We start from the raw sequence: 20,992 nt of genomic DNA, 5'->3' as shown, positions 1-20,992 counted from the left end.
GAAAGTCCCAGCCTTTGTTAAACATTTTCAACACAAATTGTTCTTCATCATATGAGCCTTGATGGAGCGTAGTAATGTCTCTGTGTAATCTTATATTGTTGGAACTTTCCTCTTGCTTACTGTGCTGGATTTCCTGCAGTCTACAGGAAATACATGCCTGCAAACCCTTTGTAAGTCCCTCTCCCTCAATGGTTTTATATTACAAAACCTCACTTCTGACATGATAAATATTCATCTGTAAACTTCTGCAGCAAAGTGGCATTTCTGTGGCATATTTACCCAGTTAAAGATGTAATGAAGAAAGCACTTATGAAAGTACTTCACATTTCCTTACTTCTCCATACTGGTGACTCAATAGACTGAGATGTTTCAACTATCATTAATGAATCACAAGTAGCCGACTGCAATGATTTCAAACACAAACAAAAACTTCCAAGCCACATTTATGATAAGTAACTTGGATTATAGGCTCACAATATGAACTTAATAACAGTAATAGATCTCAGATGATTACGAAAAGATAAACAAGGGCACTGATGTGATTAAGTTCATGCAGAATTATAAAAAAAAGTAGCTGAATTAGTGTCTGTGAAGTCAGACATAATAAGATCAGTTTCCTTCAAAATTTACTTTTTTTTTTCACAGTAGAAGTCAAATTTAAACCTTTGATATTTAATATATATGTGGTCTATGTGCATATTCATTTTCTAATATGATAATGTCACTTAAAATTAGTTTAATATTTGGACCTGGCTGAACACTGGTCTTTAGCAGCCTCTTTAGCAGCGTGTTGGTTAGATCTCAGTGTGGGCCAGTTTAAAGCCTAGTGACAGGCTTTTGTGCTCTTATAGATTATTCCAAGTGAAACTGACCCTTTGGAGATAAAAATCAACCGAATATTCAAGATTTAAAAAAAAATATTGCCGAGTGGAATTCCTCATCCTGCTTTGAAGCTTTCATTTTTGTAACCGTCATCCGGACGTGCTGCCGCTGACGTCGGCTTGACTCTTGTGATGCAAGTTGCTGTGGGTCAGTCCGCTGAGAGGAGTTGTTGATACCAGCACGACCAGCAGCGCACAGCAGCAAGTCTCCGTTCCGAACCCTCCATCATGCATGGGGGTAAGAGAGGGCTGGTGGCTCCGCAGAACACTTTCCTGGAAAATATTGTCCGGCGCTCCAGCGGTGAGTTTCATCCTAAACAAAATGATAATGCAAGAAGTCATTTAAAAAAAAAATTCTATTATTTTAAACATTTCATCAGGGTTTGGATGCAATTTCTTGTTTGTTACACTTACTGTAAAACAGGTAAAGAATCTCTTTACATCTCTTTTCTAAGTTGCACAGTTTTTACTGACAATGAATTTTTCTGCGCACTGATGAATTATGTAATCGCCCAATCGACTCATTTTCAAATTTCCTGTATATATCAAGCTACAATCTGTAATATAGTGTATGTTCATGGTATCAATAAAAAGTTACGTTGATGTTGATATCAGTTGCAGAAGGAAGCATGTTTGGTCGTTTCATTGCCACACGGGATTTAAGGTCTTCTATATCAAAGGATAAAGTTTATCTTTAAATTTTTTTTTTTTTACATTACAGTCTATGTAGGTTCATATTGCAGACAATAGATACGAAAGTTTAACAACATAGCAGTAGTTCAAGAACATAAAAAGCTTCAGATGTGATGCATGATGCCTCTTCTTTGACATTGTTTTATTGATTTTTTTTATTATTCAGCACCCATAGGAACAAAGACACTCAGGCAGTAAATATGAGAGCATCCATTATCATTCTTTTGAAGATTGAATTTGCAGCCATTTCTAAAAGAGGACTTCTTTCTGTCCTTTTTTTTGTGGATTTTTAATATGATTTGCTCTTACGGTGCCTCGTTGTAATTTGTGCCGTTTAACCTCTGGTTGTGCACATGTCCCCTTCGGTGGCATGGCTGTGATGCGTCTCAGCAGTACTACCGTTTGGAAGTTTCTTTGTCAGACTTGCAGCCTGTGCGGGACCCAACTGGTCAGCTTCTTCATGAGACGGATTAAATACCTGGAAGTGTTCTTTGCTCAGCTTGGTAACAAATTCCAAGCTTGTTTCAGACCTGAAGATAATCTGAAATGTAGTCATTATTGTCTGAATGTCCAACTTTCTTAGAAAACTCACCTCTTTGAAACTCAAGCAATAATGTCTTGAGTCTGATCTCATTCAGCAGGAACTGTACTATATTTCTGCCCCGTGACTCATCTGATTATTGCTGATTTAAAGATGACTGACTTTGTGTTTTCTTTCTAATATACTAGGAGATTAAAACAATGATAGTAGTTGGAGAGTTTGCTTTATTGTGATTATTCATTGTGATTTTCAGTTAAACACACGTGTGACATACACAGAGGTTTTCTCAATGTGACATCTGTGGGTTTGTAACTGCAATACTCCTGCTGTGATGCGTGTTAAATGTCGAGAGGTGCAGTTGCCCACCTGGCTGTGTTGTCAGTCCTGTATTTTTCTGCGCTTTCTCTCAGAAACTAGTTTCTTGTTGGGGAACGCACAGATTGTGGAGTGGCCGGTCGTATACGGCAACGATGGATTCTGCAAGCTGTCTGGATACCACAGAGCTGAAGTTATGCACAGGAGCAGCACATGCAAGTAAGAGGCCATCTGTGCTCTAATGAAGCTAAATGTAAAGTTACAGTGGATGTTTTCATAGTTTGCTCATGTGGTCCGGAGGCACACGTGTCAACAAATGAACAATGATGCAAAATGTTTGAGTTTTAAGACCCAATTTCAGATAAAGAAAACATATTTGTCTTGTTAAATCTAAAATTCTTTTAGTGTCCTGACCAGTCCTTCCAACACTGCGTGATAGATTCTTAAAAGGCTACACATAAGACTCCATTCCACAGAGGTTCAGTCACCAAAAAGATACTTTTTAAGTATCTTTGGTTTGGCAATATCAGACCATAATGATTAAATGATCTAATTTGAGAAACATGACCAACATGATTCGCCTACTGTGCTCTGAAACAGTAGGTAGATTTAACAATTTAAAAAAGAATTCTGGTCCTAAACTTGATACGGTCTTGCTCTGCCTTGGTACTTGTTCTAAACCAATAAAAGTCTCGCTTTTGTCTCAGCCTCAATGCTCTCTGGTCTCGGTCAGATCTCTTGGTCTTGGCGTTCTTGACAACAACACTGCAGAGGACCAGAAACCATCCATCCATCCATCCATTTTCTATACCCGCTTAATCCATCAGTCGGGTCGCGGGGGGGGATAGGACCAGAAACAAACTACAAATTATAAACTAGAAATTTGGGCTCGGATTCAATCTAATTTAAAGAAAAAGTTGAGTCAAGCTCCCTTTTGAATTTTCTCTGTCTTCCTTGTTTTGCAGTTTCATGTACGGTGACCTGACTGACAAAAAGACTGTGGACAAAATCAGACAAACCTTCAACAACTATGAGTCCAATTTCCATGAGGTGCTTCTGTACACAAAGAATAGTGAGTATGACGACATGTTGTTTTAAAAAAAAAAAAAGAGGTTAAAACCATGATTTAAAGTGATATTTACGTAATTACTTATTGTTCCATTTGTCATGTCACAACACAAATCTTGCATTTTGTTTGTTTCCAACAGGAAAACCAATATGGCTTTATATGCAGATTGCCCCAATTAGAAATGAAAACAACAAGGTGGTGCTTTTCCTCTGCACCTTCAGAGACATTACACTTTTCAAACAGCCCATTGAAGAAGAAGCAGCCAGAGGTGAGAGACACCTTACATCAAAACCTAATGGGTTCAGCTTGATGACAGTTCACTGTATTTCATACTGGAATGTCAGGGTTTATCTCAGAGAGACCAACCGGTCGAGTGAAAGACAGTGGAGGATGAAGCTCAGCCAAAACTGAAGTGCACATGAGTGACTGTGACTTAACAGACATTTGTCTCCCAGTGTGTAACGTACAACGGTCCAGGTGCTGTGTGTTCAGGTTGTGAGCACTGCTTTCTCAGCGTCTATGCAGTGCCATGTCCCAGGGGATTAAGGGACTTTTTATAGACATGAAGTGGAAAGAAAAGACAGTCAGGCCACATGTCGCTGAATAAAAATGCTGCTTGTGCAAAAAGGACAGGTTTTACAATAAGAGCTAAAAACACCAGTCTTACATGCTGTCACATCCTGATTATCTTGAGATTTGTTTATGATAATTTTGAATTACACATTTTGCAGCAGTACGTGATGTTGTAGTAACTCAATATAGATTTATTAGATATTTAAGATTGTAAATATATTAGATATTAAAAACACAGTTTCACCACTCTGAGTTGAAATTGTAATGATGTGATGTTCCACTTCCAACCAATCAAATATTCCCGTTGACCACCACGTGCCTTCATAAAAATCTCTGTCTGTGTGCAGGATGGACAAAGTTTGCTCGGCTCACAAGGGCGCTGACCAACAATCGCAACGTGGTGCAGCAGTTAGCACCACTGAGTAAGACTGAGGTCAGCCACAAGCCCTCCAGATTGGCTGAGGTGAGCACAGCTGACTGAAGAAGCTGATCTTAGTGCATCCTTGTAAAAGAAAATCACAAATCTGAACAGTAAACTCGCACAAGTTTGGAGACACATTCCATATGATTTTGTACTCATGCTGGTAAATGTTTCCTGTCATTGAAAGGCTCTTCAGCTAGGATCAGACATTCTCCCTCAGTACAAACAGGAGGCCCCTAAGACCCCTCCACACATCATTCTCCACTACTGTACCTTCAAGACGACCTGGGACTGGGTCATCCTCATCCTCACCTTCTACACCGCCATCATGGTGCCCTATAACGTTTCCTTTCGGACCAAGCATAACAACTTGGCTTGGTTGGTGGTGGACAGCGTGGTCGATATCATCTTCCTGGTTGACATTGTGCTCAACTTCCACACCACCTTTGTGGGTCCAGCTGGAGAGGTCATATCAGACGCGAGCCTGATTCGAATGAATTACCTGAAAACGTGGTTTGTCATTGACCTGCTGTCCTGTCTGCCCTACGACGTCATCAACGCATTTGAAAACATAGAAGAGGTGGGTCAGAGCTAAAGGGGCCTTCTGAGTTAAAACCGAGCGTTTCAGACAAGATGACAAAAGGTGCTGCAGCAAAGGGAAGAAACCACATTAAACCTCTTTGAGTAGACCCCCCCAAAACAATATGAGCCTTTAAATTAGTATGATATTCACTCTTGATGTTGCTTAAATGAATTATGTTAATTTATGACTCAGTTGTTACTAAAATAGCTTAGACAGTGTTATGTCACACTGCGTGTAAACAGAGAATATTTCTGCTTTGTTGTTTCTTATAAAGGATGCTGTCCCACATGCCTCTCCAGCAAGTCATCTTCGGGACTTTTCACACTTCCACAGGAATACGACTCGGGCAGAAGACTCTGTTCTCACAGTAAGTCTTACAAATGGAGCAGCCATAATAGATTGATATGGCTCACTTGTAAAACCACACAGAATTATTACAAAATTCAGAGGTTCTCTGCTGCATATGGGACATTTTAGTGTCTTTGAGCTTGCTGTTTTGATTTCTCAACCAGAACTTCACTTTTTAAAAAATAAAACGATACTCCTCCTCCAACCGCCACTGGAATCAACATTAGCCAGTAATTAAAGAGTTTGTAGTTGCTAAAAAAAACAGAAAAGTTGTCCTGTCCAGGCAGCATTGGTTATTTGTACATCACATCTGGATTTATCATCCTGATAACATTTAAAATGAAGCTTTCCAACATGTTTGTCAAACTGGACACACTCCTAAATGTCCTCCAGAAATATCATATAGGGTGCACGAGCTAATGGGGATAGATGGTTATAAAAGTAAGAAGACAAGCTGAGAGAGCCAGCTACACATTTCTTACAGGTGTTGATGCTCAGTAAATGGAGCTTAAAGACAAGTAAATATTGGGCTTACATTAACCAGTTGGCCAGAAATATGTTTGCAAATTAATGCCAATGTTTTTCCTTGTCTGCCAGATGTAACAATGGGTGATTGTTTGCCAACACATTTGCAAAATTAACATGTAATACAATATGTACCTTATGAGCTGTTTTTGCTCCCTCAAAAGAAATGAAAAAACAGTCAACACAGATTTAAATAAGCTATAACATCTGAGGACAAAAGCGGGCCAAAACAGGATTTTTGTCATTGGTGTAGGGTTTTACAATCGTTAAAGAGAAGCTTGATTGTTTTCATTACTGTAACGGACAGAATAATTTGAATGGTTTATTATTAAGCATTTTGATTGAAAGGCTTAAATCATCTCACACAATTCAGTACAGCTAAACTGCATTATTTTCTCTATCAATTTATCAGTTTATTTGGTTGATCTCCATAAATTTCCAAATTAATAAGGTTTTTATCATAGAGGAAAATAAAAGCTAATAGTCACATCTTCTTGCCACGATTGTGCCTTTAGTTATTAAATCATTATCAAATAAGTTTCAGACTAGTTTTAAAATAAATCTTGATCATCGAGTTGCTGCCTGCCTGGCTCACTGTTTCTCCCTCTCCTCCTACAGGGTCTCAGCAGCCTCTTCAGTTCCCTAAAAGTGATCCGCCTGCTGCGTTTGGGCCGAGTGGCCCGGAAGCTGGACCACTACTTGGAGTACGGGGCGGCCGTTCTGGTTCTGCTGGTGTGTGTTTTCGGCCTGGTGGCCCACTGGCTCGCCTGCATCTGGTACAGCATCGGGGACTACGAAGTCATCGATGAGACCACCAACAGCATCAAGACAGACAGCTGGCTCTACCAGTTGGCCCTGAGTATCGGAACGCCTTATCGCTACAACGCCAGCGGAACAGGCCAGTGGGAAGGCGGTCCCAGCAAAGACACCCTGTACATTTCTTCTCTCTACTTCACCATGACGAGTCTCACCACCATCGGATTTGGGAACATTGCTCCGACAACAGATGGCGAGAAGATTTTCTCTGTGGCTATGATGATGGTGGGCTGTAAGTACTCAATAACTCACAAATTGTTCCACGGTTTGCAGAAGTTCTTTTGAATCCTCTTTGCCCCTTCAAATACATGTTGATGTGATGTTAAACACCAGCTGAAGTGGAAACTAATCTAATAGATCTGAAATTACATAACAGTAAAATAGTGTCATTATTTCAGGACCAGAACTTTGAGACGACGTTATCACGACAACAAACTCAACCCAATCAGTGGCAGTGTGATGTAATGTTGTGAGCTATGGCTTTTAAACAGAGCTGAATGAGAAATTAAATGTTTAAACTTGTCAGTCAAAGATCTTCAGTAACGTCATCAGCACAAACTATATGTAAGAACAACAGCCGCCAACCAATAGAAACATTTCTATCTCCCCATCCCTTTGCCCCAGACAAAAGTACATACATCCTCTGATGCTCTTTTTGTCTCATTCATGCATTCACCCATTCATAATGTGCCAGCAGAACCTTGCAGGAGGCTGAACAATCTGGACTCACTTACTTGCACGCAAGTCAAGACTGTGTGCTCTCCACAGCCCTGCTGGCTATGTAACAGCTGTGGGTATGGCAACATATGGCATATGTGTTGTACCAGATCAGGAAGACCTTCACAGACATGCGTGATAATAAGTCCTTCCTTGCTTTGATCAATATATTTTACACATGTGAGTTCATAGTGTGACCTGTAAGAAATGAATTAATATTGTATTAAGATTTGATGTATTTTTCTGCACTTGAAGTCATTTTTATCACAGTGAAGAAGCTCATTTCTCTTTAATCTTGTCTAAGTTTTAATTGTATAACCAAGATAAATTCAGACCCATGCGCTGAATGGATATAAAAGAGCTGAATATGCATCGGCGTCATTACTTCAGCACAGAGACAATTGACTGTCTCAATATACTACTTTGATGATGACAGAGTTTGGCATTTAGTAAGAGACATAAATCTTTAGCTGTGAAAGGCTCAACAAATGCACACACAGCCTTGTCTTTTGTTCTGCAATTCACATTTCACTGCAGCCTTGAATCACAGCTGAGAGTTTAGGACTCGGCTTTGTCGATAATAAAAAGTGACATATTCAGCGCCCATCACAGCCTGCTCTACGAGTGTCTGTCTGAAGGCTGCTCATCACATCAGAGAAGAATGGTGTATGTGCTAATTCAATCTTACTAAGATTACGTCCCCCTCATCGTGATTTCTACAAACTCTCGAATGTTTAGCATTTGGGTTAAGTCTTCTGACAAAATGCCAGGGTCACACAGCTGTTCTCATGTGAGGGACTAGATCTAAGTTAACGCCAAACACATTTGCATTTTATGTCTTCAGTGATTACAAAACTATATATTTATTTTTTTCATATAGAATTTTAGTTAGAAATTTGAATGGTTCACAACTGTAAATCCCACAAATTCAAGTTAAAGTTAATGTACAGTACGGTTGTATAACATCACAAGTGTTTAACGCAGTAGATGCTCCCTAACAGTCTTTTCAGATCATCGTCCATACAGTAACAGTAGATGTCATTCAGGGATGTGACGACATGAAGCTTACCTAAATATAGCTAACACTAATCTAAGTTAAGTTATATTGTAGTTTTTAAAGGTAATAACCACCATTGATAAATGTAATATTTATTGCTCGGCTTTATTTTCACCACTCTCTGATAGCTTCACCTTAGTGTCACCTCCTCCACAGTATCTATCATATCTCGCCTGCAAGCATTAACCTTTGGCCCACCCCGCTAAAACAGCATGGAAAGTGATGCAATAAAGCCAGTGAGGACACACAAACTGACAGCCACGCTCCAAGGTTTGCATTTCCAAAAGTAAACAGCCATTGCTTTGATGGTGCCCCAATCACAAAGACCCCTCAGTCACGCTGCCGTGTCCGGTCCAATGGTGGCCGATACGTGTCCTGCTACAGATACGGTAATTATTCGATTAGAGAGAGCGTTTGAGGAGAGCGAGGGTTTGCCTGCAGGCTGGAGTGGAGGAAGTGGACAATGAGCCATCACGTTGGATATGTGTCCTAACCTCTGTGATCTTGCTGTGGCAAGTGGAGACGTTTTCTCCTTGAGTGGATAAAACCTCTCGATATGAGATACTGACTGACTCTTTGAGGCCACTGCAGCACGACACTCTCACTGAGGAAATGTGCAACATAAATGATATTATAGACACTTGATACACCCTTCACTGTGTGTGTGTTTTCTTTATAAGAGAAGCGCTATTTGAACGACAATTTCCTTTAGACAAGTACTGCCAAATAAAAGCCATCAGTAAAATATGATTGTTGTATTCATACAGTGTAACATGAAAAACAACATAATTACGCTCTAACTTTGAGAATAAAGCTCTTAGTTTGTCCCTTTTGAATGATGAATACGCCTTAGACTGGTAAAATGGAACTATTTTATCAATAACATTTTTTTTAATTTGGCGAGGCTTAATATAAACTAATCCTTTTAAGGTTTTTAGGTGTTTTTGCCTCTTTCAAACTCCGTATGATTCATTAAAAAGCCTTGAAACTTTTACTTTTTGAATTCATGAATTGATTTAAACTAAATCAAGCTTAGGAATACCTAAATATTGCTCCCACAAATACAATTAGTGCTGACCTAATTTTTCTCATTTCAGACCTTCATATAAACCCAGACCCTCATGATGCAAAAGGTTTCCTTGTAACGAAGCATCCTCCCTTCTCATGTTGAGTAAATCTGACCTGCATGTCAGCTTGTCACGTCAGCCTTTCTCTCACAGTTACTTGAGTTTGCTCCTCGTCTTTTCTTTTTCTTTTCCGTTAGCTCTGCTGTATGCAACCATCTTTGGAAATGTCACCACCATCTTCCAGCAGATGTACACCAACACAAACCGCTACCATGAGATGCTGAACAACGTGCGCGACTTCCTGAAGCTGTATCAGGTTCCCAAAGGTCTGAGCGAGAGGGTCATGGATTTCATCGTCTCCACCTGGGCCATGTCCAAAGGCATAGACACGGACAAGGTATCGTTAGTGCTGGTCACAGCCGGGACCGGGGTGGGGGGTTAAGCGTTAAAGATGAAGAAGAAGAAAGGTAAAAGTTAAGTAAGATTTCTTTAAAAAACAATCCCACAAATAGATCCTTTTTTTTTCCTATCAGTTAACTCCATATGAATCAGCGTTATCAGAAGTCAGGTCAGTCAGTCATGTCCATCAAACTCAAGGCCTCAGAGAATAAATTAATTATTAATTATATAGAGTCTATGAAATGTTTTGTTTTTTTTATCTTTGCAGAAAGAGTAAATATGGCATATTGTGGATTCACAGACTTTCACTGCTTCCAAAATATCATTATGGTCACAACATCCTCAGTCTACTGTCCGGCATACTTTTGTGTGAATGAACAGCAGTATGCATCAGTTCGAATGAACTCGCTGTGATAACCAATCAAAATTGTATCTCCCTCCATCGATGGACTAAATCAGAAGATATACCATGGAATGCCTAGAAAACCGAAACATTACGTTTAGATTTAAAGTGAAGCGTCACTGATTTACAGCTGAGCCACCTAACAATGCTTTCATGTGCATCACGGCTGCATTGCATAGTGTGAAATTTATGCCGATTAAGTGGCCGGTGCAGGCATAACCACAGTATGCACCCTGCGTACTGCTGGGTTCATACTAAGGTTTCAGAGACGCTCAAAAAAATGTGCATTGTGTTTTGATGTTCTAAATTGAATGTCTGCATGGAATTTCAGGTGCAGCCAAATGACCAGAATCCGTAACTTTCTACAGCGTCTTATAGTTACCTGGCAACCTCGTCTGAATCTGCAATGGTTTTACTTTCACTGTCTGACTCTGTTTCCTGCCTACATATACTAAACTAAGCTAAGCTAATAACTAGTTGCTCATATCGACATAAGAGGAGGAAAATCGACCCACTTATTTAAAAGCTGTCCTTGTGTGAAACTTTCCAGGTGCCACTATAGACTGCGACCAGCTCAGTGAAATGTTGCTGTTGCGTGATGCTCATCAAGGATTTCTTTCTTTCTCTTTTAATCAGTTGTTTTGGTTAGTCATGAAGTAGCCTAGTTCTGATACAAAGAGTGTGTTGGACTGCTCTGTGTTTGAGATAGCTGCATTCCTGCTTTAAAGTTGGAGATTACACGGCTTTGATAGAAATCTAACTTTAACAACATGGTTACTTTTACAGATTTGTACTCATATTTGGTAAAAGACCAGGTACTGTGCTGTTAGATCATGCACTTTCTTTGAAAATACACCGTTTGCTGTCAAATCTCTCTCAGGTTCTCTCCATCTGTCCCAAAGACATGCGTGCGGACATCTGTGTGCACCTCAACAGACAGGTGTTCAATGACCACCCGGCCTTTCGTCTGGCGAGTGACGGCTGCTTACGCTCCCTCGCAGTGGAGTTTCAGACCACGCACTGTGCACCTGGAGACCTCATCTTCCATATTGGGGAGAGCGTTGATACGCTCTGCTTTGTTGTCTGTGGTTCACTCGAAGTCATTCAGGACGACGAGGTCATCGCAATACTCGGTAATACAGAGCAATATCCTGTTTTTATGACATTGTCATAGCACAAAGAATGTAAGATCCACCATATGTCTTCTTCCCATTGATGCTCCCTACAGTAAATATCCACTTTTATTCCTGACATAATGCACATTTCTCAGGCACTTCGACTCAAAGACTTTGCGACGGCCATTAACAAACAGACAATGTCTGGTCCTGTTCAGGTAAAGGTGATGTGTTTGGAGATGTGTTCTGGAAAGAGACCACGCCTGCTCGAGCCTGTGCAAACGTGCGAGCGCTGACTTACTGCGACCTGCATGTCATCAGGAGAGAAGCTCTGATGAGGGTGCTGGACTTTTACACAGCGTTCGCCAACTCCTTCTCCCGCAACCTCATCCTCACCTGTAATCTACGGAAAAGGGTAAAAATGAGACTTCAACTGAGATGTATTGTGTTCCAGTCTTTAGTGTAAGTTGCTTGCACGCTTGCGTAATATCAACCTTTGAGTTCAACATTTCATACATTCTTAATGGATGTTCTCCTCAAAATCAGTCAAGCTCATGTGGTTTGCTTTGTTCAGGACTTGCTTATATGAAAAACTTCTGAGGCCAGCAGAATTGTTTGAAACAGGACCTTTTACTAAGGAATCAATCAGACTCATATTTATCTAATAGAACCACTGCACGAAGAGCAACAACCCAAACTTACCCCTCAGGACTATTAGGACTGCGCTCCTCGAGTAACAGTGAGTTTACTAAAACAAACAGCTCTACACGGAGAGTAACTCATTTGTAGTGATTTAAAATTCTCTAACTACATTCTTTCAATTTCCTCTTTTCTCATGCAACATAACTGTCTTAGAAGAAGTACTATGGAATAGTTTACTGAACTCAATCTCAGTGAAGCAGCTCTGAATCTAAACAACTTGTAGCTGCTCGTTGAAAGATTAATGATGCATTCAGATACATTCTGTGAAAATGAAATGATTCATTATTCATTCGGGCAGATTTAGGAGCTGTCCATGCATGCATATGCCTCATTTTGCTCGTCTGTGAAAAACAACCACGATTTTCAAACCTTTTACATTTGATATTCAATTGTAGATACTTTAAAGACAACGTATCAGATCTTGAAAGGGAGGAGTTTTTTTTTTTAAACTCATGTGCTCATTTTGAGTTTGATGCCAGCAGCGTGTTTTAAAAAGTGGTGGCAGGGTCAGCAGAAAGTCTGCAAAGATGGTTTAACACACATGGCCTGAGTAACTTATGCATCTGTGAAGGCACCATAAAGTGTGAGCAGTATTCATGACCACGCAGATGATGGCCTTTCTCTGCAAAGGTTTTACTTAAAAGTTCAGGTGTTATTCTGTAACATGATGATGCATACATTTGTGGAAAGTAAGTTTGTGAAATGAAGATGTGACGCAGCAGAGTTGAAAAGGTGTTTCTTAAAGATCTGCTGCTGGCATCAAAGTCAAAAGGAGCATTCAGTATGATTTCAAAAGCATTAAAAATCACTCTGTTTCAATACATTACATGTTGTCTAAACATTAGGCCACTAATACAGTTTTTGGAAAGACAGTTGTAGTGTTTTGTATCAACACTTTTCAACAGCATGTTTTTCAAATATCCAAATGAGAGGAGTGAGATAATTGAAATGAAACATTATTAAAGCCTTTGTCTTCAGCAGGAATTCAGGTGCTTCAGGGCCTCAATAGAGCTCCATTATGAAATGATACTTCATTAACAGTTTCCCTTGTGCACCACAACCTTTAAGTCACCTATATTTTAATGTACTTAGCAGCTCAAGATGGTTGCCATTGCAGTAAAGCTTATTGTTGCATATACATTTGTCTTGTTTCACCTTACATTATATGTATTTGCAGTAAGTTTAGCACTCATGCTGTGATTTAAAAGTTTCACTGTCCGCACACACAAACTGTCTTTCAGATCATCTTCAGAAAGATTGCTGATGTGAAGAGAGAGGCGGAGTGCCGGCGGAGTGACGTGGTGCTCTCCATCCCCGAAGATCACCCAGTTCGCAAGCTGTTCCATAGATTCAGACAGCAGAGAGACTCTCAAACTCCAGGAGAGTCAAATACCTTCTTTGATCATAACTGCGTTCAGGTGGAGCCGCAGTGTCATCGCCACAATGATGCCAACTCTTGCCCTCAGCGTCAGTCTGCATCCTCTCAGCAGCAGGAGCTCAGCTCCCCTGTGCACAACAACACACCCTCCGCGGGAAGGGGGAGTGCAAGCAGCGGCTCCAACGTGGCTGCTCCTCAAGAAGTGTTTGCCCATGCTGAAAAATCCGAGCACAGCTGCACACAAGTGACTGTGGAGCCTAAATCTAGGCCTTGTGGCGAGAGACAGATTTGTGAGAGGAGCAACAGCAGAGAAGCAGGTCCAGAGGGAGCCGCAGGCGGTGTTCGCAGCAGCAGAAGTGCCCGAGGGTGGGCAAAGTTCAAGAGCGCCACATCTGCTGTACTGGTGCGTCCTGCTGTGGAGCAAGAGAAGCAGCCTCAGAAAGCAGTGCTGTGGCCCAAAGCATCGCAGCCCTCAGAGCTGTCTGCAGCTGCCAAGAAGAACCAGGAAACAAAGGAGGGGGGACATATGGGGAGCACCGAGGGCAGCAGCACCACAGGAGAGACGGGGGAAGAAACAAGCATCCTGCACAAAACGGACTCCTGCGACAGCGGCATCACAAAGAGTGACCTGCGCATCGACCGAGCCGGAGAGCTACGAAGCTCATTTGAGCGAAGTCCAATGGAAAGGAGCCCTCTGGAGAGAAATCTATTGGATCGCAGTCCGGGGGTTTACACTGAGCTCTCCCTCAGACAGTCCTTCGTACAGCCAGCATCTGAACAAGCTGTGCTTCAAACGGCGCTCCATGAAGCCAAGCTGGAGCTGAAGGGAGACATTTCTAAACTGAGCAGCCGGTTATCGCTCCTGGAGTCGCAGGTGAGCGAAATCCTCAGGCTGCTGTCGATGAAAAGGAGACTCTCGCTGCCTCCGACCTCTTCAAAAGCAAGAATAAAAAATCAAGACTCAGTCACAACAACAGAAGATGAGCGTTTTTGATTGACTCAGAACTGGGATCTGTCAGAAGAACTGATTGAGATAAGCACCCTGCATGTCCTGCTGGAATGGAAGAAGCTTCTTGCATTGAGAACTTGACTGCATGCACAAATCCTCTTTATTCAACCCAAACATCACAGAAACCCAGGGATTTTTCTAACTTTTATGACTGTGTGTTTTACATTTGAGAATTCCGTGAATGAGCAGGAACAGATAACGAACAAAGGAGTAAGATATACTGTTGTTGCTTGAAAATGAGTATGTTTCAGAAGTATTTTTAATAGAACATACGTCTACAACTTTAATGTATGAATGTGCTTGTTGAAACACGCTAGCCTGAGGAAACAAACTTTTAAGTTAAAACTGATCTTTTCATTATCTTCCTCACTTTAAACTTTAAACACTTTGACTGCTTTGTCTTTGATTTATTTTGATTTTTTTGGCTCAGTGGAGCGACTATCTTTACAGTCAGGTAACTATGTGTGCCTTACTTTGATAAGATTAGCGAACCCTTTCAGGTTTTGAACTGTTTTATAATACAAATGCAAATCCTGTTGGTGTCGTCCCTCTTTTTCCCAAAACACTGTTAGAGCCAGAGGATAATGAAAACATCTATAAGCTATGCATTCATTTAATGAACTACTCAGATACTAACTTCCACGTGCACGTAAAAAAGGAATAGGCCCGCAGTCCAAGAATTGTCATTTTAGCTTCTTTTTTTTTCTTTCTTCTCACACGAGATGTACTTTGTTGAGAAATATGTGAGTATCTCAGCAGGTGATAACAGGAAATGCTCAGGTAAATTAATTTGGTAGATGTGTGACTACAGATGACCTCAATACGAACTGTAAGGATGTCAGCATGCGACTGTTTGTTGATTTTGTACACCTATTTTCAGTTATATGCATTTAATCACTTTGCATGCATCCCAGGGAACCTGTCGGCTGTGAAATGAATAATGAAAACTGATGCCTGCTCACCGTCTGTTGTTTTGTCTCTTATGCAACACTGTAGTCCATCTTTACTGGATGTTGATTAGAAGACTTGAAAGCTACACCCTGCATACAGTTATTATGAGTGATGGGAATGTCTTTCCCGCCTGCGAGGAGGAGCAGAAGAACAGTTTTAGCCTGTAAATCCTGCTTTTTAGGTGTGCCTTTTTTTTTTAGGGTCCAAGCAGCAAAACCACAAAAAAGCTCTGATGCTTTTGCTCTTTAAATCCATTAAAAATGACAGTCAGTGAAATCTATTAGGCTTACAAACTTGAACCTTCATGTCATGGTCCTTAATACTTCCCACTACTCTGTTTATGTTTTCACAATCATCTTAAAAACAGCTTGGCCTACATGGAAATGTCTTTCAATTCAAACACATCTTTCCACATTTAGACATCTGCTTTAAAAATGTCAGTTTTTTGGGGGGAGATGATTACTGAAAGCAAACAGGTGTGTTCGCATGTAGTGTAAAAGCACAATGTCCAGCAAGAGAAATGAGCGGGGGCAACAATAGACAGATAATATATATGTATATATAAATATATATAGATAGATAGATCTTTATTAATCTCTTGGGGAGGTTAAAGAAAGTTAACTATAAAACAGGAACTGAATGAATAGCGAACTTGCATGAGAGAAAGGAGAACATTTCAACATAGAACCCAAACCAAACGAAGTGATAAATTAATTATCAGAAGCACAAGATCAGCTCAGATACATTACTTCTGGGGGAATATGACTGTTTTGAACAAATTCGGAAAGTAACAGATACCATAGGATTGACCATGCGTGTAGTTAACCCCCGATGATATTTTTCATTCGTTTTTCCAATTGATTCCTCAGTCCATTGAACGTCTCTTGAACCCTCCAGGACAGAGGGTGGCACTAACGCTTCATGTCAGCGTCTCTGTGCATTGAAAACATCCACAGAGGCATTCACGGGGAATTTAAAAAAAAAAAAGACAGATCTGTGCAGAAGTTTGAGACCAAAACACAGAGAACATCAGGTGAGCTCCTCCATCGTTTGCGGATTTGCATTCCTTGGGGCTGTTTTACTGTAGAACCACGCCCGTCTTGCAACTATTCGCACCGTTTACTGAACACCCAAAACTTTTCACGTTATGATTTTTAACACCATTGAGCAGCTTTTGAATAAAAGCCGCACTCCATGCAGAGAATATCATTTAGTTAATGAGAAACCAATCGAATGAGGTCGCTCTGATTACTTTCTGCGAAGACTGGTTGCAGACGCTTTGGTTATCAGCTGATAGTTAACACTTTTCTATAGATAATAAAATCTGGTGCAGCACTCCTGCAGCGTTAAAGGGAGGGTTGTAGTGTCCCGTTTTTGTTGTTTAAAGCTGTAGTTTGTGGAGCTTTTCGGGTTTCTATTGTCGTGTTCGTTTGTCAGACAGGGGAAATGCAAGTTACACAGCGCTGTGGACCCCTCTCTGTCAGGCAGTCTGATCAGAAAAAGGGTTCCACTCTTCTCCAAAATAAGCTTTTATATTGCCATACAAATATGATGTAAATATTATTGATCCAAAAGTTGGGGAGAAGCCGTGGTTTAGACTTGCCTTTCTGTGATTGGTCCTTGGTCTGATCTCCTTGTACCCCATCCCTGCTCCATTCAGGTGTCTTCTCCCTGGGTGGGGAAACTCCTCCCTATCTCCCTGTGTACTTTTCCACGATCTGCTTCATCCCACCTGTTTTGACTCCCCCTGTAAGCATGTAGCAGTTTCTCTCAACAATCAACTCAGTCTCTTTCCAGTTTGAACCCTTCACACCGTGGGATCAGTGCTTGTTCCCTTCCAAAAAGGAGTGTGTCAACTCTGTATCTGTATAAATATGTAAAGTATAGTAAAGTAAAAGGTAAACCCTGTTAAACCCTCAACACTACTTGAAGAAATGAGAAAGCTTGTCTAAGAGTGTTCAGGCTGCGTTGAAGAATAAAGGTGCTCATTCCAAATATTGACTTTTAGGCTCATTAGAATTCTACAAACTCCGTTTAGACTCTTTTATGCTTTACTTCCATCTGTGTCTGCACACATTTCAACAAATTGCCGCACCTACTTCCTGTTTTCCTGGTGGGAAAAAAAAAAAAGAGAGATGGCTCAAGACTTTTGCACAGTGCTGTGGTTTATTTTTTTTAAAATCTTTGTTAAATCGCTGCAGAGATGGAAATGCAGCTTCCACCTCACGAGGGAGACGAGCTCTCTGTGGTCGACATGCACACTGGAGGAGAACCATTACGGATCATCCTCAGTGGCTACCCGGAGGTCAAAGGTGACAGCGTGCTGTCGAAGCGCCGCCACGTCCGGGACCATCTGGACCACCTCCGGAGGGTGCTGATGTATGAGCCACGGGGACACTACGACATGTACGGGGCCCTGATCGTGGACAGTGAGATACCGGAGGCCGACCTGGCCGTGCTGTTCATGCACAACGAGGGCTACAGCACCATGTGCGGGCACGCCGTCGTAGCTCTGGGACGCTTCGCCGTAGACTACAAGCTGGTGAAGGAGCCGCGCTCACCAGAGACGCAGGTGAACATTCACTGCCCCTGTGGCCTGGTGAAGGCTTTTGTTGAATACTCTGACGGCAAAACGGGACGAGTGAGGTTTCTAAGTGTGCCAGCATTTGCTTTCGCAACAGGTAGGAGACCCTTTTTTTTTTCCTTTCCAAATAAACTGTTCCGCAGTGTTTTTACATCCTGCAGGACTGACTGAATAACTTTGCACCAGATGTGACGGTGACGGCGGAGGGATTCGGCGAAGTGACGGTTGACATCAGCTATGGAGGAGCTTTTTATGCCTTCGTTGATGCCCAGAGGTTTGGTCTCGATGTGACAAAGTCCAGGACTCGAGATCTGGTAGACGCAGCCACAGCGGTGACCAAAGCTGTCAAATCTCAGGTTGGAAGTTCACTACTCGCATCACTACTGATATTTCATACAAAAAGAAACTTCCGAAAAGAATGTATAGGCATAAGTATGCATCTCACTTATACTTATATCTATCAGAGTATTAAAGAGGCTCTCCTCTTTTAATCAGGAGCACTGTTTCTTATAAATCAAGTGTGCGTTTGTAGCACTGAGCTACAAATCAGCGACTAAAATATACACTGTGGTTTTGGAGGCCTGTTGCTCACCAAGAACAACATCTGCTAATATTTACGTGGCAGATGGTGCGAGATTGTAAAGCCCGGAGTCGTAGCTGTAAAATTGAGCGCCACATGACTTCACAGTTTGATATTACCCCATCACGGTCAACAGCTCCAGCTCTGTGCCACATTTTGGAAGCTGCCTGCAAAAAAGCCGCTCTCGTTCATTCGCAGAAGCGTGAGTGAGGTCCAACTAACACTCTGCTTTGAGATTTGTGCAGCATTTTTCTGCTCTTTTCATATATCGTAGGTGAAGTTGCATCATCCAACCAGTGATGATCTGGCCTTCCTGTATGGCACTATTCTCACAGACGGCAAAGACGATTACTCTTCCGAACCCACCACCAATATCTGCGTGTTTGCAGAAGCTCAGGTATGTGAGTGACTGACGCCGGATAAGCACCACCCTGCAGTGATGCTTGTCCTGGCTGAAGCAACTGTATCCCTCTGTTGTCTGATAGTTTGCTCATCTGTCCTGAAAGCACCACAAGTTCTGATAGTAACAATTGGATAAGTGCTTATAGCAGGAAGCCAGGAGTAATGAACGCTATAGAATTAAGACAGGAAGAGAAATAAAGAAGTTATGATAAGACTGACGGTTTCATAAATCGGTAAAAGGCACCAGTTTTTGTAAAAGATGAAATGCAAAAGCACACCAAAATGGCCATTTGCTTACTGAAGTGCTGTTGAAACACCAAGCTTTGAGCGGTTTGAATTGTGTGTCCTCAGGTGGATCGAAGCCCCACCGGCTCAGGTGTCACAGCTCGAGTGGCTCTGCAGTATCACAAAGGTCTCATCCAGCTGAACCAGACCCGGGCGTTTCAGAGCGGGGCCACGGGATCTCAGTTCACAGGAAAAGCTGTCGAGGTATGTAGGACCCATGTTTTAGCAAAAGCTTCACATTTGTTAAAATACTTCAGATGCGACTCAAAATTTCGACAACAAAGACTCTTATAATATTATTGTATCAGCCATTGTAATGACAAATAATGAGAAGTAAAGTTCTATGAGTTGCACTTGAAATCCAGGAGTTTGACTTCCCAGAAACTCGGGTCTGTGGTGCGGTGAACTCTTGGCCAATCAGATTATAAACGTGCCACCTCCATGTTCCCGCCTCCTCATGTGTGCACAAGAAGCTAAAAGGTCTCTGGGTCAACTGTGTCAACGGTGTCATTTACCAAAGGTCAGGAATAGTTTGAGATAAAGTCAGCCTGTTGCTCCCCCCCAGGTGGACACGCAAAATTCCAATAGATCTCAAACACCACAGACAGGCTGAAATGACTCTTTGATACCGAATCAAAACTCATATTTTAATAACCTTACAGTGAAATCCAACCCAAAACAGATTTTAATTGTTCCATTTCTGGGTTTAAGCTGCCACCATCTTAAATCAGACTAGATCAGATCAGATCATGTTGTGTATGGATGACAGGTGGTAGTTACTGTCACAAACACCATTTATTAGCCTCGGCATAGAATAATCAAGTGCTTGATCCCCACAAACGGATAGAAGTGAACTTCTGTATGTTTTGTGATTGTTGTTGTCCTCGTTTCTCTTCAGGAGACCAAATGTGGAAACTTCAAAGCCGTCGTGGTGGAAGTCGCTGGCAGAGCTTTTTACACCGGAGTCTCACGCTTTGTCCGGGAGCCCGAAGACGAGCTAACGCACGGCTTTCTGCTGAAATGAGCATCCAGTGCAAATGTTTTTTATCTAAAGCGGGTCTCACTAGTGTTAACAGAAAAACATCCAAGAAGAGACTTAAGCGTATCTACAGTGTAATCAAGTGATCATTAGAGCGATCACGTCCTCTTTTACACCAGAGTATTAAATCGAGTGATAAAGTTTTTTCTAATTCTCTTGTGTATGAAATCATCAACCAAAGATGTGAGTCTTACCGCAGTGAAGAACGTTGAATGAAATTCAAATCGGCTCAACTAAAATCCTCATTGTTTATATTAATCAGTAAATGCGTTACCGAGCCGTAGCTGTAGAGCTTATGTGGAATTAATTTGCAGACAGCAATCACGTTTGAGAAATGGCTTAAACTTGGTGCGAGTAGGAAACTGTTGTAAAGCACAGACTGAGCACCAGATGGCGCCGTAAGCCTGCTTGCAAGAGGTGAATTAAAAGATTCCTCCATCAGGTTTTTTCTACGACAACTTCCCATTCGGTTGTGTTGGTAACGAGACTTTTCCCAACCCAGAATAAATGTGGCACGTCACCGAGTGAAGCAGCTTAAC

The 20,992-nt window shown here is 41.5% G+C and overlaps 2 protein-coding genes across 2 annotated transcripts; both read left to right on the top strand.

Annotated features, from left to right (window-relative positions):
• The first annotated feature begins 946 nt into the window (after nt 1-946).
• LOC140267420 (voltage-gated delayed rectifier potassium channel KCNH5-like) lies at nt 947-14,983 on the top strand. The gene is made up of 12 exons (XM_072362690.1): nt 947-1,182; nt 2,526-2,649; nt 3,396-3,502; nt 3,639-3,767; nt 4,420-4,535; nt 4,681-5,073; nt 5,351-5,443; nt 6,568-6,997; nt 9,804-10,003; nt 11,289-11,541; nt 11,742-11,938; nt 13,467-14,983. The coding sequence occupies exons 1-12, from the start codon at nt 1,110-1,112 to the stop codon at nt 14,595-14,597; spliced, it is 3,246 nt and encodes a 1,081-aa protein (XP_072218791.1). The 5' UTR covers nt 947-1,109; the 3' UTR covers nt 14,598-14,983.
• A 2,772-nt stretch (nt 14,984-17,755) lies between these two features.
• Nucleotides 17,756-20,991, top strand: LOC140266746 (trans-L-3-hydroxyproline dehydratase). The gene is made up of 5 exons (XM_072361842.1): nt 17,756-18,244; nt 18,334-18,503; nt 19,002-19,124; nt 19,481-19,618; nt 20,313-20,991. Exons 1-5 carry the CDS (start codon nt 17,767-17,769, stop codon nt 20,436-20,438), a joined length of 1,035 nt encoding a protein of 344 aa, XP_072217943.1. The 5' UTR covers nt 17,756-17,766; the 3' UTR covers nt 20,439-20,991.
• The last annotated feature ends 1 nt before the right edge of the window (nt 20,992 follows it).

This window comes from Leuresthes tenuis, unplaced genomic scaffold (genome assembly GCF_036924035.1).
Source record: "Leuresthes tenuis unplaced genomic scaffold, fLeuTen1.0.hap1 SCAF_13, whole genome shotgun sequence".
Taxonomy (NCBI): domain Eukaryota; kingdom Metazoa; phylum Chordata; class Actinopteri; order Atheriniformes; family Atherinopsidae; genus Leuresthes; species Leuresthes tenuis.
This window is presented reverse-complemented; position numbering and strand designations above follow the sequence as displayed.

What these genes read in the sequence shown, in the direction of transcription:
- LOC140267420 (XM_072362690.1), top strand. Translation starts at nt 1,110, where the DNA reads ATGCATGGGGGTAAGAGAGGGCTGGTGGCTCCGCAGAACACTTTCCTG. An exon ending in AGCCCTCCAGATTGGCTGAG is followed by an intron (nt 4,536 to 4,680) that starts GTGAGCACAGCT and finishes TGTCATTGAAAG; the next exon opens with GCTCTTCAGCTAGGATCAGA. An exon ending in CATTTGAAAACATAGAAGAG is followed by an intron (nt 5,074 to 5,350) that starts GTGGGTCAGAGC and finishes TTTCTTATAAAG; the next exon opens with GATGCTGTCCCACATGCCTC.
- LOC140266746 (XM_072361842.1), top strand. Translation starts at nt 17,767, where the DNA reads ATGGAAATGCAGCTTCCACCTCACGAGGGAGACGAGCTCTCTGTGGTC. An exon ending in CCAAAGCTGTCAAATCTCAG is followed by an intron (nt 18,504 to 19,001) that starts GTTGGAAGTTCA and finishes CATATATCGTAG; the next exon opens with GTGAAGTTGCATCATCCAAC. An exon ending in GCGTGTTTGCAGAAGCTCAG is followed by an intron (nt 19,125 to 19,480) that starts GTATGTGAGTGA and finishes GTGTGTCCTCAG; the next exon opens with GTGGATCGAAGCCCCACCGG.